This window comes from Pongo abelii, chromosome 18 (genome assembly GCF_028885655.2).
Source record: "Pongo abelii isolate AG06213 chromosome 18, NHGRI_mPonAbe1-v2.0_pri, whole genome shotgun sequence".
In the NCBI taxonomy this organism is placed as follows: domain Eukaryota; kingdom Metazoa; phylum Chordata; class Mammalia; order Primates; family Hominidae; genus Pongo; species Pongo abelii.
The window spans coordinates 73984700-74011161 of NC_072003.2; the positions used below are offsets into that span (position 1 = coordinate 73984700).

Below are 26462 nucleotides of genomic sequence, written 5' to 3' on the forward strand. Positions count from 1 at the left end.
GTAATCCCATTTTTAGGGAACCTAAAAGAAGATATAACTCCACTGCTTTTGCCAGAACAAAATTTTTTTTCTTCTTTTAAATTTCTTCCTCTCCGCTATAGGTGTCTGAGATGGGACAGACACTTACGAGATGAGAGTCCTGGAATTTTCCAAATTTTACATTCATCTTGTGGCATTCTTTATAGATAACATTTATTCATTGGAGCCTGGTGTGGTCTTTGGGCAAAACACCTAACTGTAAAGAAAACTCCAGGTGAAATTTTGCAACCATTATGGCTTTTTTGAAAGTTAGAACTATTCATATACATATTTCCAACTTCCTCTCAAAAATGGCAGATGAGTCAAGAACGTAAGTCAACAGAACGGGTAAATTGGGAAAGGCTAGAATTTTGAAATCACAGATACCTGCTTCCAAAACAGTCCCCGCGAGGGCAGTAATAATGGAGTAGGGCTGCATGCTGCCACCAGAGGGCAGCAGAGGCCGGGAACAGGTGGAGAGGCAAGGCCCAGTTACTGTTACCGTCTGAGATCTGATGGAGACAAGATGAGCATTTATTGGGCTCTGTTACAAGTTGGTCATTGTGCTGGGCACAATAAAAAGTCACACAAAGTTCAAAGGCAGAGATCAGAGGTCAGAGCCAACGGGGGAGTGGAACAGAGCAGAATTAAGAGGGCTGTTCTTCAGATCAACTAAGGAACCCTCAAAGACAGCATGTCTGGAAATACAAACACAATACCAGAAATAAATATGATGGCTATTTTTTGGTCTGTTCTTGACCATGGAAGCTGGGTCATCCCTGGAGAATCAGGTGAGGCAAATTTGTAGGGCTACTGAGGGTCAGTCAATCTGCAGATTTACTTTATGCTGATCAGAATTTAAATGGCCCTCTTGGCTGGGTGTTGCGGCTCATGCCTGTAATCCCAGCACTTTGGGAGGCTGAGCTGGGAGGATTGCTTGAGCCCAGGAGTTCGAGATCAGTCTGAGTAACATAGAGAGACCCTGTCTCTACTTAGAAAAATTAAAAAATTAGCTGGGCACGGTGGTACATGCCTGCGGTCCCAGCTGTTTGGGAGGCTGATGTAGGAGGATGTCTTGAGTCTGGGAGGTCAAGACTGCAGTAGGCTATGATCGTGCCATTGTACCCTAGCATGGGCAACAGAGTGAGAACCTCTCTTATAAATAAATCAATGGCCACCTCCCTGAGCAAACATAAAACTTTTTTGGTTTAGTGTCTCTCCCACTACAAGAATAAATGCAATCCCACGTCACAGGTCCAGGCTTTTCCCATCAGGCTAGATATGTTGGCATTTTGATAATATCCTGTGCTTCCTCTAACATCTAATCTTTGCCTCTTACACTTGATGGCAAAATCCTCCAGCTCCCCCAGATGATCACTGAGGTAGGGGCTGCTCCGTGAGCACTAACTGCTTGGGGATTGCAGGCCTCGTGGCCTTCCTGTATTTTGCCCTGCTGTGAAAATGCAGGCAATATGGTCGGGTGCGGTGGCTCACGCCTGTAATCCCAGCACTTTGGGAGGCTGAAGTGGGAGGATTGCCTGAGGTCAGGAGTTTGAGACCAGTCTGTGCAACATGCTGAAACTCCATCTCTACTAAAAATACGAAAATTATCAGGTGTGGTGGCGAGCACCTGTAGTCCCAGTTACTTGGGAGGCTGAGGCGGGAGAATGGCGTGAACCCAGGAGGCGGAGGTTGCAGTGAGCCGAGATCATGCCACTGCACTCCAGCCTGGGCGACAGAGCGAGACTCTGTCTGAAAAAAAAAAAAGAAAGAAAGAAAATGCAGGCAATTACCTCTGCACTCTCCAGTTCCTGTGAGGTGGGACTTGCTCTCTCTCCAAAAGGCCTTGTGGATACTCCCAACCCCACTGGACAGTTATAGTGGTGCCATGGGGAGCTCTGGGAGAATCTGTCAGATTTTCACCAATTGGACTTTTCATTAATAGGTGGGCTTGGTTTCGTGTTGTCACTTTTTTTCTAAATCTTCTCATTACCATGCTATAAACTCACTTATTTTTTGGCCTTTCTTATTAGTTTTGTTTTACTTCTTTTTTTTTTTGAGACAGGGTCTCACTCTGTTGCCCAGGCTGGAATGCAGTGGTGTGATCACAGCTCACTGCAGCCACAACCTCCTGGGCTCAAGTGATCCTCCCACCTCAGCCTCCCAAGTAGCTGGGACTACACGTGTGTACCACCACACTCAGGTAATTTTCTTTATTTTTTGTAGAGATGGGGTCTCACTATGTTGCCCAGGCTGGTCTCAAATTCCTGAGCTAAAGCGATCTGCCTGCCTCGGCCTCCTAAAGTGTTGGGATTATAGGCATAAGCCTCCATGTCCAGTCTGTTTCATTGTTTTTTTGTTTGTTCGTTTTGTTTTGTTTTGTTTTGAGATGGAGTCTTGCTCTGTTGCCCAGGCTGGAGTGCAGTGTCACAATCTCAGCTCACTGCAACCTCCACCTCCCGGGTTCAAGCAATTCTCCTGCCTCAGCCTCCTGAGTAGCTGGGATTACAGGTGCATGCCACCATGCCCAGCTAATTTTTGTATTTTTAGTAGAGATGGGGTTTCACCATGTTGGGCAGGCTGGTCTTGAACTGCTGACCTCAAGTGATCCACCTGCCTCGGCCTCCCGAATGCTAGGATTACAGGTGTGAGCCACTGTGCCCAGCCTGTTTCACTCTTCTTAAAGAAAATTTTCTTTCTTTTTTTTTTTTTTTTTTTTTTGCTAAATCTTGCTCACCTTAGGCTTTTTCTCCTGCTGTGGCCATGTGTGTTTACACTTGCAGAGTTCCTCCTGTGTTCCTCCTCTGCGTCCCTCCCCCTGGGTGTGATGGTCTAGGATGAGCTGCTCAGCTCCATCAGTATATGAAGGTTATGAGTTCTGCTGCTTGGACAGGCTGGGTTCCGGTGGCAGGCTTCAGGGACTCGAGTGATGGGTGGCTCCGACAGGCCCTGCTTATCTTCAGGCTGGGAGCTGCAGGCATAAAGCTGCCCCTATGAGTGCCAGAGCAGGGAGACATAGCAGAGTTCGGGGCTCCCTCCCTGAGGCTCCCCAACATCAGCTTGCTTCCGCTTCCGTGTCCTCAGACAGGTGAGTCCAGGACCAACCCCCTTGGCCCTGAGTGCGAGGCCCTGGAGCTGCACTTTGGCAGCTTCCTAGGTGGTTCTGATAGGGCAGCAGAGAAAGACAAGCAACAGTTTCACCGAGACTGAGCTGCTTGAGGTTCTAGTTCCCACTATGCGCGTTTGTTGCTGGAGCCTTTCTCCCTCTGTTTTAGGAAAGTCAACCGGAAGCTCAGTTTGGGTTAGATAAACTCCAGAAGAGATCCCTCCCCAGTGGCGGATCAAAGTAGTTTGTGGGTACAATGCATCCCAGGTGCAGGCAATAAGAGGAGATGCTGTCTGCAGAGAATTTAGAAACAGAATAAAGCCGAGTGAGAGAATAAGAGTCAGTCAGCTTTCTCCTTTTGTTTTGTTTTGTTTTCTTTTGTCTTGTTTTCTTTTATTTTTAGAGATGGAGTTTTGCTATTTTGGGCGGATTCGTCTTGAACACCTGGCCTCAAGTGATCCTCCCATCGTGGCCTCCCAAAATGTTGGGATTACAGGCATGCACCATCCCACCCAGCTGAGAGCTGGTCAGCTTTTAACCATCACCATGCCCCAGCAATTCTACCCAGCCTGGTCAGGGCTAAAATCTCCCTCCCTGGGGACCGATCCCCCACCCCTCCACCCCTCCCCACACCACTGCCCCTTCCCAACCACGAGGGAGTCTGATAAACAACTCATTTTTGTTGGTTTCTTTTCAGTGTTTTATTTTTCAAAATATACAATTTAAGTTTTTATTTCACAACCGTAGTTTTGTATATTTATTCCAAAATCTTTAAATAGCTCCGCAGCAAACAGTACAAATCACAAGGTCCGTCAAACTGCTTCTCTTTAGCCTTTACACTAGGCGAGTTTTTTAAGTTTCAAGTAGTAATGGTTTGTGGGTAAGAAAAGAACCAAAAACAGGAGGAAACAACATTTTTTACATAAGCTCAACATGTAGGATTAGAAAGGGCCGTCTGACCAGCTCCTTGGTCTGGGACCAGACTAAGAACATGTGTCTGGTTTATAAATAAGACCGTCCTGGGAGCAGTGAGGGTTTTGGTTACGAGGAGGAAGGGGCAGGAACCTCATCTGCGGAGACTGGGAGGCAGGAGGAGGTGAGGCACTGAGAGGTGGCTCCTTCTGGGAGGGCCCGAGTAGGGGGCTGAGTGGGGTAGAGGCCAAGAATGGCCGGGGACGGGGTGGGGCTGCCACCGGTGGAGAAGCCTCTTCAGCCTCCCTTGGGGAGAAGGGCTGTGATTCTGGAGGCAGGGGAGGGATGGCGAGAGAAGATGCCAGGTCCTAAAGCAAGCAGCTGGGACTCCTGCCAGCCACCCTGGGCCCAATGACACAGACAGCTGACAGGGCCAGAGGGGCTGCCCCAGGGTCTGGAGTGGACTGTGGAAGGCATCATGCTGTCTCTTCGTGCGAGAGCTCTTTGTCCACCTCAGAGCCACCAAATCCTCCCCAGAAGGGACAGCAGGGAGGACAGGGACCACAGGTCCCACAGACCCACTTCTGACTGTGAACGTGGAGCTGTGCCATGCAGGCAGCTCCTAGGCAGCCCACGATGCTAAGGCACAAGAGTGACACAGGTGGCCACGAGGGGTCAGTTTTCTTCATTTCCCCTTGCAGCTGCTACCTGTGGCCAGGTCCTGAAGCAGTCTTGTGGGCTGAGCTCTAGGCAGGGACGCTCCAGGAAGAAGCGGGTCACCAAGGGCCACCTGGCCACCAAGTGGATGTGAGCCTCCTACTAGGGGTCAGGAGGGCGGTCCTGCCTCAGGGCCCCCTCAGCACCTTCCACTAGGCGCAGGGCCAGACAGAGCCCATCCTGCCTGGCCAAGCCAACCTTCTTAATGGGGTCTGGATGGCGGGTGGGGGTCGGGAAGGGGCCAGGGCTGGGCTGAGGGCAGGACGGAGGGGGTGGCAGTTGTCACTGCGTCTTCAGGTGGGGTTTCTCTGGAGTGAGGGTGTGGAAACAGTAATCCCACAATTTAGTGCTGATACCAAATCCTAGAGAGGGAGACAAATGGGGAGAAGATGAGGCATTGAAGGAGCAGGCGTGCGCTGGCTTGGGAAGGGTGCCAGGGGAGGGATAAGAGGTGGAGACAATGTCAATATCTGTCCCCTTGGCCTTCCCAACTCCCGAGGCCATCCTGGCAGAAGTCAAGGGTGGGGAACCTGTGTCTTTTATTGTCCCCAGCATGAAGCTGGAATAAACCCTAATTCCTTATCTGGCCTTTGTTTCTAGGATACGTGGCCCCCTCCCACCCCCCACCTCCATCTCCTTCCCCTTCCTTGGGGGCCAAGTTCATTCCTGCCTCAGGGCTTTGCACCAGTCGCTCCTGGGATGCCAGATGCTGGTTTCTCTTCATTAGGGTCTTAGCTCTAATGGCACCTCTGCAATGACACCTGGACCATTTAATCTCTTTGCTGTCCAACTAGCCCCTAGCCACACATGGCTACTGAGCACTAGAAATGTGGCTAGAGCTCCAGAGAAACTGAATTTCTAACTTCATTTAATTCTGATGAATTAACATGTCAATGTAAAAACTGATGCTTGATTCAGTTACTGGAATTTTTTTTTTTTTTTTTTGAGATGGAGTTTCGCTCTTGTTGCTCAGGCTGGAGTGCACTGGTGTGATCTTGGCTCACTGCAACCTCCGCCTCCTGGGTCCAAGAGATTCTCCTTCCCCAGCCTCCTGAGTAGCTGGGATTACAGGCGCGCACCACCACATCCAGCTAATTTTTTGTGTTTTTAGTAGAGAGGGCGTTTCAACATGTTGGCCAGGCTGGTCTTGAACTCCTGACCTCAGGTGATCTGCCTGTCTCAGTCTCCTAAAGTGTGTTACTGGAAAATTTTTAAGTATGTTTGGAGCAACTTACCTATGTGAACTACTGTTTGCAAATTTTATAAAATCTAGATATGGATCTAGTATTTCTAATGAAACTTTAGTATCTGAATTGAGATGTGCTGTAAGCGCAAAATACACCTTAGATTTCAAAGACTTAGTATAAGAGTTGCTAATTATTATTTTTTTTAAAGAGACTTTACAAAAAGGGTCTTGCTCTGTCACCCAGGCTGGGGTACAGTGGCATGATCATAGCTCATTGCTGCCTCAAACTCCTGGGCTCAAATGATCCTCTTGCCTCAGCCTTCTAGGTAGCTGAGATTACAGGTGCACATCACCACACATGGAAAATTAAAATTTTTTTATGTAGAGACAAGGTCTTGCTATGTTTCCCAGACTGGTCTGGAACTCCTGGCTTCAAGCAATCCCCTGCCTCCACCTCCTATAGTGCTGGGATTATAGGCCTGAGCCACTGCGCCCAGCCACTAATGATTTTTTAATGTTGATTACATGTTGAAATAATAATTTGCTTATATTAGGTTAAGTAAATGTTATTAAAATTCTTTTCATCTGTTTATTTTCATGTCTTAGTGTGGCCACTAGAAAATTTAAAATCACATATGTGGCCCACATAATATTTTAATGGAAATCGCTGTACCCTCCTCCACCTGTGTGATATTCCATCACCTTGCTTTATTTTCTTCTTCTTTTTTTTTTTTAAGACAGAGCCTTGCTCTGTCGCCCAGGCTGGAGTGCAGTGGTGCAATCTTAGCTCACCGTAGCTTCTGCCTCCTGGATTCAAGCTATTCTCATGCCTCAGCCTCCCAAGTAGCTGAGATTACAGGTGGGCACCACCACACCCCGCTAATTTTTGTATTTCTAGTGGAGACAACTTTCACTATGTTGGCCAGGCTGGTCCCAAACTCCTGACCTCAAGTGATCCACCTGCCTTGGCTTCCCAATCCCCTTGGCTGGGATTACAGGTGTAAGCCACCACGCCCGGCCCCTTTATTTTCTTTCTGGCATTTATCACACTTTGAAATCTTTGCCATTTATTGATGTCCTTGCCTGTCTCTGCACAGCTGTCTGCACCCGGGAAGAGAGTAGAGGGAACCGTCTGTATATGCCCAGTACAGTACACGGAACACTGCCTCGCCGTTCCCAGGAGCTCGATGGTATTTGGCAAATAAATCAATGAACACATATGGGGGCTGGGAAGCCCAGGCCCATCCTCACCTGACTTCTGATGTGCAAAGTGGTGCTTGACGTGGTGGGCCTTCAGTTTGTACAGGTAGGAGCCCTTGTGCGGCGAGCCGAAGTGCAGGTAGTAATGGGTCATGTCGTAGAGGACGTAGCCCAGGAGGCCCCCCGCAAACACAGTGCCCCCCACCGCCTCGGGCAGGATGAGCTGCATGCACAAGTAGAAGACGCCGATCACCAGGGAGGCTGGCACAGGGGGGAAGACCAGGCGGGAGCCGTCGAAGGGTGCCTGCAGATGGAGAGGCTTGGGCATCAGGAGGCAGCCAAGCAGCCCCAGCAGCTGGCCAAGCCCCGGCCGCTCCCTGCAGAGGACACGGGCAGAGCGGCCCAGACATTCCACTGCATAGGCTTGGCACCTTTGGTGGCTTTGGGGAGGGTGGGCCACCCCGTCTGGAAGACCTGGAGAGATTGTCTTCCTCCCCATTTGTGAGCCATTGTGTCCCCATTTGGGACCTGGCAGATTGCAGAGGAACATGGGATGGGCGGGATGGGCAGGTTGGGCGGGGTGTGCCGGTGGCTCAGAGCCCATCTCATGCTCTAGAGGCCACTGTGACTCTGGAATTTGTCAGGTGCTAGACAGGTATCCCATCCCTAAATGCCGTGCCCCTGGCTAGAGGGGCATTCTGGAGACAGGGCACCTAGACTGAGGCCTGATGTTGTCTGGGAGAGCAAGGCACTGAGGGCGGCTGAGGTTAATGCAGCCTCTGTGGTGGGATGACCTGGAAGTGTCACTAGAGGTGTCCTCCCCACCCCCATGTCCAAACAGAAGGCCTTTTTTGTTCCAAGGGGGTGTCGCCACAGTGAACCAGAGAATACCGCTTCACCATGGCCCTTGAGCTTCAGAAGCCGAGGGCCTGGCATAGAGGTGAGATCTTAGCTATGGCTTGGTGAGGATTCTGAGAAGAGAATCCTGCAGCCTCTCTGGGCTGGAGGAGAGAGAGAGAAAGCAGGTGACAGTGACAGAGTGAGATGCTGGCGTGGGCCTCCCTCCCTTCAGACCAGGAACAACAGGACCAGTGGTGTGCTGGAAAAGCAGCTCTCAGGAAAAGGAGGAAGGGAGAGAGCTGGGGAATGAGGGAGGGGGAAATAAAGGGAGGGAGGGAGAGCCCTGATTGGTAGCGTTTGCTAATTCCTGCAGTGTAAAAACTCCTGCCCTGGCGCTTTCAAGCGCCGAGGTGGCGTCACTGGAACAGAAACAGGAAAGGATGTGCATGGGTGCTCTTGTGAGCTGGTATGGGCCAGCTCCAGGTCACAGCTGGATCAGGATCCTTAGATGGATAGGTTTGGGGATCTGAGAACACGTTCCTGATTGGAGCCCACGTGGCTACAGGCCATACAATCTCCTCGGGTCCTCATGGTGTGGCAGCAGGGGACTGGACAGACTGGGGTGGAAGTGTCTCAGAAGAGGGAGCCTGAGACAGCCCCTGGGGCCCCAGAATGGCCTGAGCAGGTCCCCAGAAGGTTCTGGTGTCCCCTGTGGATGGGAAAGATAGCTGACAGGGCAGTGGATCTGAAAAGGCTTCACAAACAGGGCAAGTGACACAGCAGCAGATGCAGTGAGCTCTGGAGAGCAGAGGCCAGGTAAGGCTGGAGGACACAGGCCAGGCCTGGGCTGCGCTACCTCTGAGAGCATACCTGAGAGACAGGTTGGCCCAGGACTGGGCACCCACCCCGATACTGGCCCCTAGGAAAGCCCCCTAGGATGCAGATCAACTCTGGGGAGAGCCGCTGGGAGGACCACAGCCAACCAACCTGAGGACTCTCCCAGGCGGCCGATCAAACCCTGAATCGGCTCATTGAGATGAACTGGATTAAGTTGCTGCTGGGAAACCAAGGTGAAACCCACGTTCAGTATCAGCAACATCAGGGTCTAAACTGGTGTCCTGAAAGTATCATATCTGCCATATTTTCTCTAATTTACACCCAGCAGAGAACAGAGTGTGGAGACCGGCTGGGGAACAGCCTGGGACGGGCCAAGGACAGCACAATGCAGGGACAGAGAGGCAGTAGAGGGTATAGGGGAGGTAGCTTCCTTTGGGCAGACCTATCTTCTAGGGCCAGCTTCTGGGACTGTCGTGGAGTCCTCGAAGGGCCTCAGGGGAAGGGTGATTGACAGCACAGACTCTGGAATCCCCAGAATGGGGTACAACATCCTGGCTGTGCCAAGTATGACCTGGGGCAAGTTCCTTAGTTCTCCTAGGCCTCGGTCTCCTGCTCTGTGGAACGGGGAGAACCATGGGACTGTTTTCAGGACAAGCTCCAGGAGAGCAAGGCTTTTTGTTGTTTTGTTCAATGATGTCTAGAACAGTGTCTCGCACACAGGAGGCACTCACTGGGCATTTGCTGAATGAACGAATGAATGAGTTGTTTCAAGGATTAAAGGTGATGCATAAACAAGGGTGCAGAGGGCCTGGGGTCAGCATGATGCTGCACACCCATGCTGTCCCCGCCTGGCTCAGGTTTGGATGCCCAACCCAGTTGCCCCTGTGAGTCACATCAAATGTCCTGTCCCTCCCAACCCACAGCCAGACTCCCAGGAGGCTCCGCAGCACCTGAAGCTGCCACTGGCTGCCGGGCCCTCTCGGGCTGCACATGCAAGGTCCGGGCTGGGACCCTGCCCTGCTCACCTTGTGATGCTGGCCGTGCATGACGAAGTGCAGCATGATGAGGTAATAGCTGTCACTGGGGGGCTTCATGTGGAACAGGAAGCGGTGGATGAGGTACTCGATGAGGCTCCAGAGGAATGTCCCCAGCATGAAGAGCCCGGGGAACATGGACTTGGGCACTGCCACCGTGTACTCTGCAGGGTGGCAGGGAGAGCGAGGTGAGGACCGGTGCACAGCAGCCTGGTAGCTCCAGGTGCCCCCGCCTCACCATCCCCATCAGCTCGGGAGCTGCTGCCCTCTGTTGGACAGCTACAGGGCCAGGCCATACTGCTGGGGTCCTTGAGTGAAAATGGGAAGGAGGCTGCAGGGCTCTGGTCTGGGTCTGGGAAGTCCTTTACAGGAGTGATGGGCCACTGGCTGGAGGCCTGACATCCTCCTTACAGAGGCTGTTGGAGGAGTGGCTGTGGCTGGGGCTGGGCCTTTACCTGGAAGGGTGACCTTGCCCCAAGGACATTGGAGACGAGAAGGCGACACTCCTGAGCCAGGGCGTTGTTATTATTATCTTGAGACAAGGTATCTCTGTGTCGCCCAGGTTGGAAGATGGGAGTGCTGGAGTGCTGGAGTGCAGTGGTGTGATTACATCTTACTGCAGCCTCCCATTCCTGGCTCAAGCGATCCTTCCACCTCAGCTTCTCAAGTAGCTGGGACCACGGGCGCATGCCACCGCACCCAGCTAATTTTTAATTTATTTTTTATTTTTATTTTTTTTGTAGAGATGAGATCTTGCTATGTTGCCCAGGCTGGCCTCAAACTCCTGGACTCAAGCAATTCTCTCGCCTTGGCCTCCCAAAGTGCTGAGATAACAGAAGGGAGCCACTGTGCCCGGCCTCCAGGGTGTTAATGATGGGAAGTGTCAACCACCAGGGACCACGGGGCAGGAAAGACAAGAAAAAACAAGCACCGAGATCTCAACAGACAAGACCTGAAATCATAGCACAGGAGGAAGATGTGAAAACACTGAAGATGATCAGCCTAGGTGGAGAGGAGAAGACTGGAGACAGGGCACCATCTTCAAGCACATGCTTCCCACCACCCTCCGGAGACAGCCTGCAAACCTAGCAGCTTTCAGCTCTTTCCTCCACCTCATTCATTCTTTGACCTCATGGAGATTTCAGCTGTCGTTCCTGTTTGCTCCATATTCATCCTCACCCTTTTTTTTTTTTTTTTTTTTTTTTTTGAGATAGGGTCTTGCTCTGTTGCCTAGGCTGGAGTGCAGTGGTGTGATCTCAGCTCACTGCAACCTCCACCTCCCGGGTTCAAGTGATTCTCCTGCCTCAGCCTCCTGAGTAGCTGGGATTACAGGTGTGTGCCACCACACCTGGCTAATTTTTGTATTTTTAGTAGAGATGGGGTTTCACCATGTTATCCAGGCTGGTCTTGAACTCCTGACCTCAAGTGATCTGCCCTCCTCAGCCTCCCAAATTGCTGGGATTACAGACATGAGCCACCATGCCCGGCCCACCCTCATCCTCTTAGCTTTGTTTCTTTTCTCTACAAACCATAGCTTTGGCCATATCTTCTCTCTTCTTAACGGCTTTATTGAAATCTAATTCACATCCATATAATTCATCCAAATAAAATATATAATTCAGTGCTTTTTAGTATATTCACAGACTTGTTAAACCATCACCCCAGTCAATTTTACAACATTTTTATCACTTCCCGCCAAGCCCCTGTACCCATTAGCAGCCACTCCCCATTTCTTCTCAGACCCTCCCAACCCTAGGAAGCTACAGGTCTACTTCCTCTTTGTTGGATTTGCCTATTCTGGACATTTCACATCAATTGAATGATATGACATATGGTCTTTTATGACCGGCTTCTCTTACCAAATATGTTCAACGTTCACCCATGTTGTAGCATGTATTAGAGCTCCATTCCTTTTTAAGGTTGAATGATATTCAAACTTTATTCATCCATCCATCAGTTGAGGGACACCTGGGCTGTTTGTAGCTCTTAGCTATTGTGAATAGTGCTGCTATGCACATTCGTGTAGAGGTTTCGGTGTGAAAAGATGTTGTCCTTTCTCTTGGGTACAAGACCAGGAGTGTTTGAGGAACAGCCAGACTGTTTTCCAAAGCTAGCCATTCTCTTTCTCTTTTTTTTGTGAGGCAGTTTCGCTCTTGTCACCCAGGCTGGAGTGCAATGGCACGATCTCGGCTCACTGCAGCCTCCACCTCCCAGGTTCAAGTGATTCTCCTGCCTCAGCCTCCCGGGTAGCTGGGATTATAGGCGTGCGCCACCATGCCCAACTAATTTTTGTATTTTTAGTAGAGACGGAATTTCAACATGTTGGTCAGGCTGGTCTCGAGCTCCTGACCTCAAGTGATCCACCCACCTTGGCCTCCCAAAGGGCTGGGATTACAGGCGTGAGCCACCATGCTTGGCCTAGCCATTCTCTTTTAACCCTTACTCCATCTCCCTCACCTGCGCCCATGAACCCTCACCCCTGGGTCAGCGCAGGAACCTGCCTTTGTACCCCATACCCAAGCTGCTGAGCATGGAGACTCACACAGCTGTGGGTCTGGCACCTTTAACCTCTGCAAGACCCTAGACACAGCCTGATGGATGATCCCTGTGCATCTTCAAGTTCAGCTCCCTCCCCACTGCCCTTGGACATTCTCTACTCCCCTTTACCGCCGCTCCTTCCACGCAGCCTCCTACTTCACAGAGAAGAGAGGCCCTGGGGTTGGGGAGGAACTATCCCCTCCACATACTTCCCCCAACTTCCAAGCACACCGCATTCTGCCGGTACCCAGGCGCATCCTCCTTGCTTCTCAGGGAAGAGGTGTGCACCGGCACGCGGGTGCTGGATGATCAGAGCAACAGTAACAGCAGATGTGTCCTGACTGATTCCTGTGTGCCAGGCACCACCCAAGGGCCTTGCATGGATTACTTCCTATTTCATCTCACCACAGCCTTACAAGGGAAGCCCTGCATTGCCTGCATGATTGAGGACGTGGAGGCCCAAAGTCCATGACTTGCCAGGCTCCCCTTGCTTGGCAGTGCAAAGCCCTCAGCCGCCTCGTCCCACCCTCCCTCCCAAGGGACTCCTCTGGGCTCCTTCAGTCTCTCCTTTTCTCCCGGCTCTTCTGCTCATCTTTCCGAGCAAGACTTTCCCATCATGGACTCAGCCCCTTCATCATCAAGGCTCCTAAAAAGCCAGGCTAGGCTGAACATGGGGGGCTCATGCCTGTAATCCCAGCACTTTGAGAGGCTGAGGTGGGAAGATCGTTTGAGCCCAGGAGTTTGAGGCCAGCCTGGGCAACACAGTGAGACCCCGCCTCAACAAAAAGTAAAAAAATTAGCTGGGCATGGTGGCTCATGCCTGTAGTCCCAGCTACTGAGGAGGCTGAGGCAGGGGGATCACTTGAGCCCAGTAGTTCAAGCCTGCAGTAAGCTATGATTGCACCATTGCACTGCAGCCTGGATGACAGAGCAAGACCCTGTCTTAAAAAGAAAAAAAGAAAAAAAATGTAGGTTGGACTCATGGCTCCACTTTGCCACTTCCTACTGGCTTGTCAAGTCCTTAAAAATCTGTCTTCTGGGCCAGGTGCAGTGGCTCATGCCTGTAATTGCAGCACTTTGGGAGGCCAAGGTGGGCGGATCAGCTGAGGTCGGGAGTTCAAGACCAGCCTGACCAACATGGAGAAACTCTGTCTCTAAAAATACAAAAATTAGCCGGCATGGTGGTGCATGCCTGTAATCCCAGCTACCTGGGAGGCTGAGGCAGGAGAATCACTTGAACCCGAGAGGCAGAGGTTGTGGTGAGCCAAGATCGTGCCATTACACTCCAGCATGGGCAATAAGAGTGAAACTCCATCTCAAAAAAAAAAAAAAAAAAAAAAATCTGTCTTCTGCCCCAAACCACCAGAACTTCAAAGGCTATTCATGATGTCTTTCTTGCCAAATCTAAGCAAATTTTTTAGTCCACCTCTAACCTGGCTGTGGCATATGACATTAGCACTACTCTCTTCTTCAATCTGCAGCTGCCTAGGCATTTAACCTGAGGCTTATGAATATCCGAGGGTACTAAGTTGGATTGCAGAGTGTCTGTGAACTTGCTAATATATCAAATTGTACACCTATAGGCATTTTTTCTCTGTACTGTGTCCACAGTTTCTAAAATTCTCAAAGGATCTGGGAGCCATAACGTTGGAATCCATAGCTCCACCTTCTGCCTGTTGCCACACTTGGCTTTTCTCCTCTTCTCTGGATCTCCCTGCTCAGGCTCCATCTTAGAAACTCTCCCTCTGTCCCCAGGGTCCAAACCTGGACCCTCTGCCTCTCAGCTCAATCCCTTCCTCTCCCACGTGCTGACGACCAAAGCTCTACACCAACTCCACCCTGGGTGGCTACTCCCTACTGGACAGCTCCATGTGGTTGTCCACAGTCCCCACCTTGAACACCTTCCAAATGAGGCCAACCATCTTCTTCCTTCTTCCCACCCACCTCCTCTTGGGTTTCCCTCCTGGGAGGCTGTGGTTACTGACATCCACACATTACCAAAGGAGTCAGGTTCAAGTGACCCCTCTTCCATGGAGTCTTAGCTGGGCTGGTCTGGTTGGTGAGAGACTCTGCTTCCAGAGAAGCCCCGATATCTCTGGGGTCCTTCAGGTCACTCTGGTGAAGTGCAGAGAGCACAGGCATTGGATTTGCAGACCTGGATTCAAATCCTGGCTCAGCACCACCTAGGTGTTACAGTTTTCTCAGGGAAACACCGTACCCATCTCGGAGGGGTGTAGTTAGGATGGAGGTAACAGAGTATCTGATTATATGATGAGTATATATGTTGTATTATATAATAATATTAATAATATTATATATATATATATTTTTGAGATAGTATCTCACTCTGTCACCCAGGCTAGAGTGCAGTGGCATGATCCTGGCTCACTGCAGCTTCTGCCTCCTGGGTTCAAATGATTCTCCTGCCTCAGCCTTCCAAGTAGCTGAGATTACAGGCACACGCCACCATGCCTGGCTAATTTTTATATTTTTAGTAGAGACTGGGTTTCATCATGTTGGCCAGGCTGGTCTCAAACTCCTGACCTCAGGTGATCCACCCGCCTCGGCCTCCCAAAGTGCTGGGATTACAGGCGTAAGCCACTGTGCCTAGCCTTAGCTCTCTTATTGGTAAGGAAAGGACTGGACATACGGGAGCACTCTCTGGTGCAGACTAAGGTCCTGGCCTCTGCCGGGCCCTGCACACCACCCCACCGGAAGCCTGCCTCCCCTCCTCTCCAGGATGCCGCTCGCTCTAACATGCTCTCAGAAGCTGCTCTGGAGCCATCCTGAGTATGCAGCGCCGCCCCCTTTCCCCCGTCCCCTCAGCTTTTGAAAGCATTTTCATGTGCGCATCTAGGAATGTCAGCCTTGATCTGGTGTCTGCGTTCAGCTTCCACTGCTTCTTGGCACCCTGACTCTTCTGTATTGATTCCAGTGCGTCCTTTCTCCAGCAGCTGCACTGGGACCCCGCCGAGTCTCCCCTTGCCTTGCTTTGTGGGCTCTTATTTTCTCTGCCTGTGGCTTGTGCCTTGCATGACAAGCTGGGGGCTGAGGGAGGCACGTGGAGACGTATCTCTCATGCCCCCATCACTGGCATCGTGGTCACAGGCTTACTAACCCTCTACACTGGACCTTTATAAGACAGGCACATTTTAGCTCTCTGCCGAGGCCATGTGGCTGATAGAGCCCTCAAATCATCCTCCCTGCCATGCAGGAAAGTCCTCTCCTATAGGTCAAGCCTCTGCCCGCCCCCTCACCCCAGCATCACCCCTGTCTGCCCATCCGGCCGGAGCTGGTACTGAGTGGCATCTCTGGAGGAATCCGGCAGAGGGACCTGGGCCAAAGCTTCAGCATCCCCTTCCCCCTCCGGCTGCCAGCCCTGGCGGCCCTGCCACTGTTTGCAATTGTTAGGGGAGTGCCGGGCAGACAGTGGGTGATTCAGCGAGCAGGCCTTCTGAGCAACAACCCCCGTGCTGTGCCTGAGCTATTCAGCGTGGGCAGAACAGGGCAACCATGGCTTGAGGGATGCCCGCAGTAACCCTCGGTGACCGGGAGCAGCTCTGGGCTGGATTTGGGGGAACTTCCTGCAGCTCGCTCACCCCTGACTCATCCTGGGTCAGGTGGATAAAGGAAGCTCCTGATGCTGTGACCATGGCCCCTCTCCTCTCATCTCAACCATTCAGGCACTTGACTTGTGGAGTGCAGGGAAAAGAGCCGCCCCTGGCAGAGTGAGGGCAGCTCAGGAAGCTCAGAGCCAGGACAGACAGACCACAGGGCAGGTGGCATGTACCTGGAGGCCCAAGGTAGGCAAGGCGCTTGCGGGGCTGGCTGTCCCAGCAGCTGTACTTAAACCCACAATCATCCTAAACCCCAGTCTCATAGGCTCTTTAGACACTGCCCCATATCAGCCCCTCTTTTCATCCTCTGTCCCCCAGCTAGAAGCTGGGGCGCACCTGGTATCCACATCCTAGCCACATGCCCTTCAGATACTCCCTTGATATCTTTGAGGCTCCATTTCCTCAGCATTAAAAGGGGATAATGACAGGACCCTTCTTATGGGGCTGCTGGGAGGGGTAAATGAGGCGGTCCTAGGAGAGTATGTGGCCCCGCACATGGCAAGTGTCCCACAGAGGTTAGTGGGCTGTTACTCCCAGTCTGGGGATCTGCTGCCTGAGCCTTTGCCTTGGACACACTCTAGGACACTCCCAGATCTTTCTCTCCCAAGTTCTCTGCTAATCTGTGCTCAGTTCATAGGCCAGTCCGAGTCTAGCTCTCAGCTGTGTCACCTGATGAAGTGATTTCATTTAGTTTCTTAGCAAAGAATCCCAGATCATGTGTCTTTTGGTGTGACACTCAATGAGAGGCACTCAATCTCTCTCTCTCTCTTTTTTTATTGCTATGCCACCCGATGATTCCATTTAGTTTCTGCTGATGTGTTGTTGGGTTTGGTATCCATTTGGAGGGTAGATGGGAGTTGGACAAAATTCTTCTTTGGAAGACTATTTCTACAGAGAGGCTTCACCAAAAATGCCTGTGATGTGGTTTGGGGTTCTGTGCTCTCAGAAACTCTGGGCAAGGGAAAGCACTGAGGTCTCCTCCCTCTAGGATCCTCACGGCAAGTCAGGAAAGAAACTGGCATTACCTGTTGTAAATGACGTGAAGAGTCGGACGTTGCCCTGGGCAAAGGTTCGGTAGTAGGACCAGCTGAGGTACAGCACCAGGGGCACCCAGATGATGGGGACACTGTACCTGCAGGAAGGCCGTCAGAGTAAGAGAGATACATGCACAGGAGCTTGACAGAGTACAGCTTTCTTTTTTTTTTTTGAGACGGAGTTTTGCTCTTGTTGCCCAGGCTGGAGTGCAATGGTGTGATTTCGGCTCACTGCAACCTCCGCCTCCTGGGTTCAAATGATTCTCCTGTCTCAGCCTCCCAAGTAGCTGGGATTACAGGCATGCGCCACTACACCCAGCTAATTTTGTATTTTTAGTAGAGATGGGGTTTCACCATGTTGTCAGGCTGGTCTCGAACTCCTGACCTCAGGTGATCCACCCACCTTGGCCTCCCAAAGTGCTGGGATTACAGGCGTGAGCCACCATGGCCGGCAGGGTCCAGTTTTCTTAGAGACACATAACTCAACTGGATGGGGGACAAGATGACACCAAAGCATATGCAGAGTGCCTATGGAGACCTGGGGTCAAAGGGATACTGGTACAGGGAGTGGGGAAGAGAAAAGAGGAGAAAGGCTGTGAGTCCATCTGCCTCGTCTCTGAGATGAGTTATTGGCAGAAAAGAACTCTGTCCCCAGGGCTACTGACTCTATGCAACTGGACAGATGCTGACCTCTTATGGCAGAGGAGCTAATTGCAGGCAAAATTGTTCCCATGCGCATCGCGGGCAAGAAACTCCTCATAAGCATCTGGAATAGACCAGGGGTGGCATTCAATGTAGTTTCTGGCTACATGTTGGGTTGTGACCCATCCAGTGGACAAAACCATGCATAGGGATGAATTATTCCCATGGCATGTTCCTCCCTCCCCGAGAGCTTTACAGCATAAACCTGGGCTCTGGGGAGGGACCTAATTGCCCCCTCCCTTTCCATATCTGATTGGCACCGTCAGAAGAGAGGGACAGCCTGCCACAGGCTCAGGGAAGAGCTCACCAGACAGTCTTAGAGAGGCCCTCAATGAGGTCTGAGTGGAAGAGGCGGATGGGCCTGGTCACCGGCTGGTGAACCCACTCATCGTACTTCTCTCCCAAGTGGCCCACCTGCCACAGGAGAGGCTTTTGCCAGTCCACCAGGTCCTGCAAGAGATGAAGCCAAGTGGACATTTGATATTCACGTCTTCCCGTATTCATTCTCCCATTTCCTCTTTACAGCATCCCAATCCCCCGCTCCTACCTCAGCTCCTGTGATCTGCGTGGGGCTACCCACCCTCCTGCTTCAGTGATCAAAAACTGACCAAGCTGCTCATCCCAGCCCCCGGCCACAGCAATAGGATCCGGTAAAGGTTTGCGACCTAAGCTGCTGTGATGAGCCATCAGACACTCCCTTTTTCTGTTGGAGGTGCTAAATCAGCAGGGCATGAGCCTGGATTTACTAGCAGAGCCTGCCTGAAGATGCCACCAGCACAGAAGATGGCCAAACCGAGGGCTAGAGAGACAGAATCCCAGTGATGATATCCGAGCATCCAGATTCAGCCACATCTGAAGTTTAAAGTCTTGCTCAGGACTCTTGAGGTACAGGAGGTAATACATTTTGTATCAGGAATGAAGTGGGCTCTTTTCCCCAGGCTTCTTGGTGTTGGCCTGGGTAATTAATTCATTCAATCATTTATTCAGCAATTTATTTAATATTTTATATATATATTTATTTCTATGCTAGGTGCTGGGAAGAATCAACAGGAATGAAAGAGGCCAACCTTGTTTCATGTAGCTTAGTGCTTAGAGTTAGACTGAAGTCAGGCCTGGGTACAAATCCATTTGCCATTTACTGTGTGACTTTTGGAAAATTACTTAACCTCTCTGAGCCTCAGATTCCCCCAGCTATAAAATGGAAGTAATTGTTGGTTGCAGTAGCTCATGCCTGTAAACCCTGCATTTTGGGAGGCTGAGGCAAGATAATTGCTTGAGGCCAGTAGTTTGAGACCAGCCTGGGCAATAGTTCGAGACTCTGTCTCTTCAGAAATAAAAAAATAATAACGGTACCTGCATTAAGTGCTCAGTGAGATGTGGCATGCCAAGCAAGGATAGTTTAGTGGAGATACAGAGCAGGCTGAGATCCAGAGGCAGAATGGCTGGTACAAATGCCCAGGTCACGGTAGGCGAGGAGGGCTTTGCAGAGGATCTGGGTTTTGGTTTGGAGTTCATCAACATGGAGGATTTGACAAGGGGGAGAGAGGAAGGGATAACGGGGAGTGTGGGCACAGATGTAAAGTTGAATATGGTTGTGGCCTTTCTGGCACCTTAACAGTGCTCTGTGGGCAGCAGGAGGAAAGTTGCTGAAGGCTTAGGTGATAGAACACCCTGTACCACATCCAGGAGTTGCTTATTCTCCAGGCCTGTCGTCTCCAAGGCAAGGATGTACGTGTACCCCATCGGTACTCACAGGCTAATCCCCAGAGGCAGGGAGAAAATATTAATGACCCTATTTGTATTGCTATTATTTCTATTTATTTGTGTTTGTAATATATTTATCTCCCTTTTTCTTTTTTTTTTTCGAGACAGAGTCTTGTTCTGTTGCCAGGCTGGAGTGCAGTGGCATGATCTCAGCTCACTGCAACCTCCGCCTCCCGGGTTCAAGTGATTCTCTTGCCTCAGCCTCCTGAGTAGCTGGGACTACAGGCATGCATCACCACGCGCAGCTGATTTTTGTATTTTTAGTAGAGACGGGGTTGCATCATGCTGGCCAGGATGGTCTTGATTTTTTTTTTTTTTTGAGACAGAGTCTTGCTCTGTCACCAGGCTGGAGTGCAGTGTACAGTCTCAGCTCACTACAACCTCTGCCTCCCGGGTTCAAGTGATTCCCCTGCTTCAACCTCCCAAGTGGCTGGGATTACAGGCACATGCCACCTCGCCCAGCTAATTTTTTATATTTTAGTATAGACGGGGTTTCACCATGTTGGCTAAGATAGTCTCGATCTCCTGACCCTCGTGATCCACCCACCTCGGCCTCCCAAAGTGCTGGGATTACAGGCGTGAGCCACCACGCCCGGCCTCTTTTTTAGTTTTATTAAGAGGTGGGTCTTGCTGTGTTGCTCAGGCTGGACTTGAACTCCTGGGCTCAAGCGATCCTCCTGCCTCAGCCTCTTCAGTAGCTCAGACTACAGGAGCGTGCCACTACGCAGGCGTTATCTCACCTTTACACGGCATTTGAATGTCTTCTAATGCACAGACTATGAGAGTACATTAACACATGCAAATACTTTAGAAATAATTTAAATGGACACACAATGGAGAGTGTGTGCAGAAAGTTTTACTCATAGGGATGCAAGCTCAGAAAAGTTTGCAGGTTTCAGCTCCAGGCAGCTGGAAGCCCTTGAGGATTTCTGACAAGCCAGTGCTGGGTTAATCTGGACTGAATCCAGTAAAGAACAATGAACCTGAAGTCAGGGGAACAGCATTAAAATCTGGCTGTGCCTTTGACCAGCTGTGAGATCCTGGGCGTGCATCTTTTCCTCCCGGGGCCCTTCAGTGCCCTCATCTGTGATGCTGGTGGGCCCGAATCCGCCACCCACAATCGGAGTGAGGATGAGGGTGTCGCGGTGGATGCTCAGCCAATCTTCAGCACAGGGAGTCAGGCAGCCACTGCAGGTGGGAAGCAGGGGAACCAAAGGCAGGGAGAGAGAAGGGGAGAGGAGCAAGGGCTGCATGTGGAAGAGCTTGCAAGCCTGGACGAAACAGCCATCAGTGATTCCAGAAACCTGCCTTCCCGTGGCCCTGGCTGCAATCTCATCCTTGTACAGGCCTCTCCACCAAAGCCTGCAGCCACAGCGGGTCTTCCAGGAACTGGCCCTCACGTGCCCCCAGCTCCTCTGGAGGTGGAGCTAGTCTCGCCCATCACAGCCTGGGAGCAGGGGTGTGGGGGTCCTGGGAGCAAGCAGGCAAGGCCGCTGGGTTTCTCTCTGTGCCCGTGACCAGGGTGAAGGGCCCAAAGAAAGCTGTGGCTTCTGCCATGTGAACTTTGGCAGGTCCCAGGTACTGGCTGCCTTCCTGTGGCAGGGGTGGGGGTTGGGGGGTTCACTTCCTGCTTCTCAGGCTGGAAGATGATCCAAGTCAGCCTGGAGCTATCCCGCCCTGGCACTAACTACATCAAGCAATCATCCAAACTCCTCCTAGTCGCTGCTCCCTTTCTGACCCCAGTCTCCTTGACCTCAGTCCTTGAGTCTAGCAGCAAGTGGGGTCATTAGAAGTGTGCTGTCTCATTCCCTCCAGTCCTCTGCCCTAGGTCTGTAAACACACACACACACCCTGCACCACCACAACCGCTACAAACACCACCAGGAAAAAGAACTGGAGGAACCAGCTGGTGGCCTGTGTTTACACCTTATCTTGCGGCAGTCTGCAGAGCCCCACCTTAGAAGAAGTTGGGCCAGGGTCACGGCGAGAATGCGAGGCTTTGTCCCAGCTGCAGTAGCACTCAGAGCTAATCCCCGTGGAGCCCTGGTTATGTGTCAAGCATGGTTCTAAACACCTGACACAGGTTCAGTCACTTGATCCTCGCCATACCCCTAACTAGGTGGGTATTCTAACTATTGTCATTTTGCAGATGGGGAAACCGAGGCTGAGTAATCTGCCCAAGGTTGCCCAGTTATGTCTCCTTGATGAGTTGGCCCCTTTACCACTGGGAAAGAGCCATCTTGGTCCCTGGAAATACTCCTTCTCCTGAAGTCCGCTTGGGTATTAATAGAATCACGCTGGTTTCCTGAAGCTTGCTGTGCGCAGGATCCATGTTTTCCCATACTTTTACTTTCAACCTGTGTACGTCTTTACATTTAAGGTGCATCTCTTGCAGACAGAATATAGTTGGGTCTTCCTTTTTAATCTAGTCAGACAATCTCTGCCTTTTTCTTTTTTTTTTTTTTTGAGAAGGAGTTTCACTCTTTTTGCCTAGGCCGAGATGGCAATGGTGCCATCTCGGCTCATCGCAACCTCCGTCTCCCGGGTTCAAGCGATTCTCCCTGCCTCAGCCTCCTGAGTAGCTGGGATTACAGGAGCCCACCACCACATCCGGCTATTTTTTGTTTTTGTATTTTTAGTAGAGATGGGATTTCACTATGTTGGCCAGGATGGTCTTGAACTCCTGACCTCAGGTGATCCTACCCACCTCCGCCTCCCAAAGTGCTGGGATTACAGGCATGAGCCACCACACCTGGCCATCTCTGCCTTTTAATTGAAGCACTAAATCTATTTACATTTAATGTTGGAGTAGGTCTCCTCTGGTTTTCTTTTCTCATTCTTTCCTTCTTTTTTTGAGACAGGGCTTGCTCTGTCACCCAAGCGGGAGTGCAGTGGCCCAATCTTGGCTCATTACAGCCTTGACCTCTGGAGATCAAATAATCCTCCCGCCTCAGCCTTCCGAGTAGCTAGGACTACAGGTGGGCGCCACCACACCTGGCTGCTATTTTCTATTTGTCTCCTCTGTTCTTCCTTTGTCTTGTTTGTATGAAATATTTTACAATATTCCATACTATCTCCTCTACTGACTTTTTAGCTATGCTTTTGGTATTTTCCTTGCAGTTGTTACTCTAAAGATAATAACACACATCTGTAACTTACGACCATCTCTCTCAAATGAATCCCCTGGTCCTTTCTTTTTCTTTTTGAGACAGGGACTTGCTCTGTTGCCCAAGTGAGAGTGCGGTGGCATGGCTGTGGCTCACTGCAGCATCAACCTCCTAAGCTCAAGCAATTCTCCCACCTCAGCTTCCCGAGTAGGGGACTACAGGCTCACGCCACCATGCCCAGCTAATTGTTTTTTTTTTTTTTTTTTTTTTTTTTTTTTTTTTTTTTTTTAGAGACGAACTATCACTATGTTGTGTAGGCTGGTCTCGAACTCCTGGGCTCAAGTGATCCTCCCGCCTCAGTCTCCCAAAGTACTGGGCTTATGAGCATGAGCCACTGTGCCTGGCCAGTGCCCCTGGTTTTTCTATGTCCCACTTTTGCATGTTACACATGACAGATACTGCTATCCTGTGATTCACTTGTGCACTTTACACAGACTGAGCGATCTTGAACTGTGATCTTTTCCAGCTATAGCACAGGGATGTGGCCGGGGACCCCTCTCTCAGCCTAGCAGTGGTTCAGGCAAATTTTAATCTATTGATCCATTTTGTCCTTATTTTGTGAAGCAAGTAAAAAATGGCATAGGATTCTTTTTCTTTTTCTTTTTTTTTTTTTGAGATTGAGTCTCACTCTGTCACCCAGGCTGGAGTGCAGTGGCGTGATCTCAGCTCACTGCAACCTCTGCTTCCCCAGTTGAAGTGATTTTCCTGCCTCAGCCTCCTGAGTAGCTGGGACTACAGGCATGCACCACCATGCCTGGCTAATTTTTTTGTATTTTTAGTAGAGATGGGGTTTCACCGTGTTGACCAGTCTGGTCTTGAACTCCTGGCTTCAGGTGATCTTGCCTCGGCCTCCCAAAGTGCTGGGATTACAGGTGTGAACCACTGTCCCCAGCCGAAAATGGCATAGGATTCATACGTTGAATTCAGTTGAACCACAAGAAGAGACGTCTAGGTAAGCTATAAGCAGGGACTTCAGCCTAGATCTCACACCTGGATCTACGGGAAACAGAATAAAAGCACAGAGCTGGTGTGGAAACTGAAGCTAGACCGTGGAAGACGTGTTTACAGGTGTAGTGGGAACACAGCCCCAGCACAGGGGTCTGTCATTTGATGTCATTTGATTGACCTGATTTCAGTTACTCCCTGGGTAGACCAGCAAGCACTGCCACCTGTACGCATGGTGGACTTGTGCTCGAGAGTCAGTCCCAAGCTGCCTCTTGCCTGTCTGGGGCCGTGGAGGGCCTCACACCCGAGCTCTGTATCTAGCCTATGCTGTGTCTCCACAAGGAAGCCCGCCTGGGTGCCCAGGGAAGGTGCCCACTTCACTCTGGGGCTGAAGGACCACCCTGGAGGAATCCCAGGGAGGCCTCACTCTCCCTTCTGTGAACACCCCCCTCAGTCATCAAAGGCCAACACCTATAGTTCTACGACTGGGGCCTCAGTCCCGCTATTCCAGGGGAAGCCCCGTGAGCCTTCCAGATAAGCACAAAAATTCAGGCCCACCAATCCCCGACCCAATTTATAGATGAGGATATTGAGGCCTGAGAGGTCAAGTGGCTCTTGAGATAGGATTGGTTGGGCCTGAAGTGGAAGCCTCCCTCCCCCTTCCCCCAGCTTGTAGCAGCCTCCACACAGTTTCCCAAGAGCTGGGGCTGGCACCCTGTGCACTTGACCTTGATTTAGGTGGTACATGCACTGATAGGGTGTCCTTTCTTAATCATCTTCCAGTCCTGAGCACTGAAGGAGAAAGGCTCAGCTGGGTGCTGAGAGGTTCAAGGCCTCTCACTTGCTGGTTGTTCCCAACATGGCAGGTGGCGGGACCTGGTTTTGAGAAGGGAGGACAGCAGACGATGACGGCTTGGGATCCAATGAGATGGGAAGCAACGCAAGACACATTTTGCTTCCTGCTCTACCTGACCAAGCAATTGCCTTAGCTCATTGCCGTGGGGGTGGACAGCGCTGCTGACGCTGAGCAGCTGCCCCGTCCCCGCCTGCCCCGGCTCACCACATTTGCCACCTTGGGGAGAAGCAGATTCTGGGCACACCATTCCCCAGGAAAGCGTCCTATGCTACCTGGCCCTGTGCTGCCCGGGAGGAGGGGTCCTGGGGAGGCGGAGGAGGAAAGCAGGGAAGGCTCCCTTCTACCTGGGCACCACGCCCTTCCGCCCACCCTCTTCTACCTGACCTAAGACCCCTCTCCTACTCCCACCACATCAGTGGGTCTCTTCCTTCCAGCTCGTTTCTGGTCCTGGCCCCATTTACTCCTTATTTCCCAAGGCTTGGGGGACAGAGGGAAGGCATGGGCACAGGTCTGTGGGCTATGTACGTGGCTGGGGTTGGGGAGAAGGGGAGATCAGGCCACTGATGAAGCCTCCACTTCCCAGGCATCTGGGGGCTCCCATGGCTCCCCCTACAGTAACAAGTCCCCTTTTACAGCAGTGGAACCCGACGCTAGAGAGGCATGTCCAGCACTCGGGGCCGTCCAGAGGAAGCTGGCCTGCATGGGCGACAGCACAGTTATGCCCGAAACTGCTCTGGAATGAGCAGCTCATTGGGGTGGAGGGATTTTTTGGTGATTCAAAGACCTGACCAACGGGCTGGGGCCCAGGAAGCAGATGCAACGGGGAGTGGATTCGGCCAAAATGCCCCTCCCCCAGCCTGCTCTGTCCCTGCCTTAGAGAGAAGGGGAGGGCCTCTCCCAGGCTATGCCAGGAATGCAGCCCGCAGCAGCACGGCAGGGGGAAAGGGCAGCTTGCTGCCCAGAGGGTGGGCGGAAGGGCATGGTGCCCGGGTAGAAGGGGGCCTTCCCTGTTTTCCTCCTCCCCCTCCCCAGGACCCCTCCTCCCGGGCAGCACAGGGCCAGGTGGCATAGGACACTCTCTTGGGGAACGGTGTGCCCAGAATCTGCTTCTCCCTAAGGTGGCAAATGTGGTGAGCGGGGGCAGGCGGGGGGCAGGATAGCTGCTCAGTGTCAGCAGCGCTGCCCACCCCCACAGCGATGAGCTAAGGCAATTGTTTAAAGAAATGTCCACCCAAACTCAGGCACATCGCTCCAGGGCAGCTTTCTGAGCAGAGCTGGAGACAGGCTTCCAGGCAGCCGGGGCTGTGGGAGAGGAGTGGGGGCCTGTTGTCTGCACCCTGGTCGCTGGTCAGCTGGGGCTCAGGCCTCACATCCCCTGTCCTTCATGAGCCTTAGTCCTGGGAGTTGGGGCTGATGATGACCTCATTTGACAGATGAGAAGACAGGGTCAGATGTTCGGCTGCACGTGCTGTGGCAGGGCCTGGACTCGAGTGCCCCACTCACAGCCCAGGCTCAGCCAGGAGGCCTCCTGGCAGCCAGATTGGGATCCCACGGCTGTGACTTCCTCAGCACAGAGGCTGTGAGGAAGCCCAGCAGCGGTCAGTGGGGGCAGTGAGGTGGGGCTCTTGGTGGCGTTGCCGGAGTGGCCGCAGGCCTGTCCTGTGCGGTCTAACTGGGACAAACTCAAGTCCACAGAGGTGGTTCCGGATCACCTGCCTCCTCCCCCTGAGCCCTGTGACCCTCCCGTCACCCAGGGGATGTGAGGAGAGGGAGGTGGCCTCAGGCTCATCCCATGAGGATTCAGGCAGCGGAGAGTGGGTAGGGAGCAAAAATGCCAGACTCACAGAGAGAGATGAAAGATAGCTTGAGCGCTGGCAGAAAGCAGGCATGACCTCTGCCCTTAGGGCTGAAGATGAGCCAAGGGGGCCTGCCCAGGGGCCCCACCCCAAAACCAGGTAGGGTGGTCTTTCCCTTGCAGCACACTTCTGA

The 26462-nt window shown here is 51.8% G+C and overlaps 1 protein-coding gene across 2 annotated transcripts in view; it reads right to left on the reverse strand.

The window, feature by feature from the left end:
- Positions 1–3830: 3830 nt before the first annotated feature.
- The window catches only part of FA2H (fatty acid 2-hydroxylase), a 62971-nt gene continuing 40339 nt past the window's right edge, over positions 3831–26462 (reverse strand). The window contains exons 3-7 of one of the 2 annotated variants that reach the window (XM_024233591.3): positions 18049–18191; positions 17031–17137; positions 9842–10014; positions 7191–7443; positions 3831–5115 (exon numbers count right to left, since the gene is read on the reverse strand). In XM_024233591.3, the coding sequence (XP_024089359.1) occupies positions 5036–5115; positions 7191–7443; positions 9842–10014; positions 17031–17137; positions 18049–18191 (756 nt within the window). In that variant the 3' untranslated portion in view covers positions 3831–5035. Of the gene's footprint in view, positions 5116–6673; positions 7444–9841; positions 10015–17030; positions 17138–18048; positions 18192–26462 lie in introns of those variants that run through there. The other variant, XM_054534131.1, reaches the window with a different exon arrangement.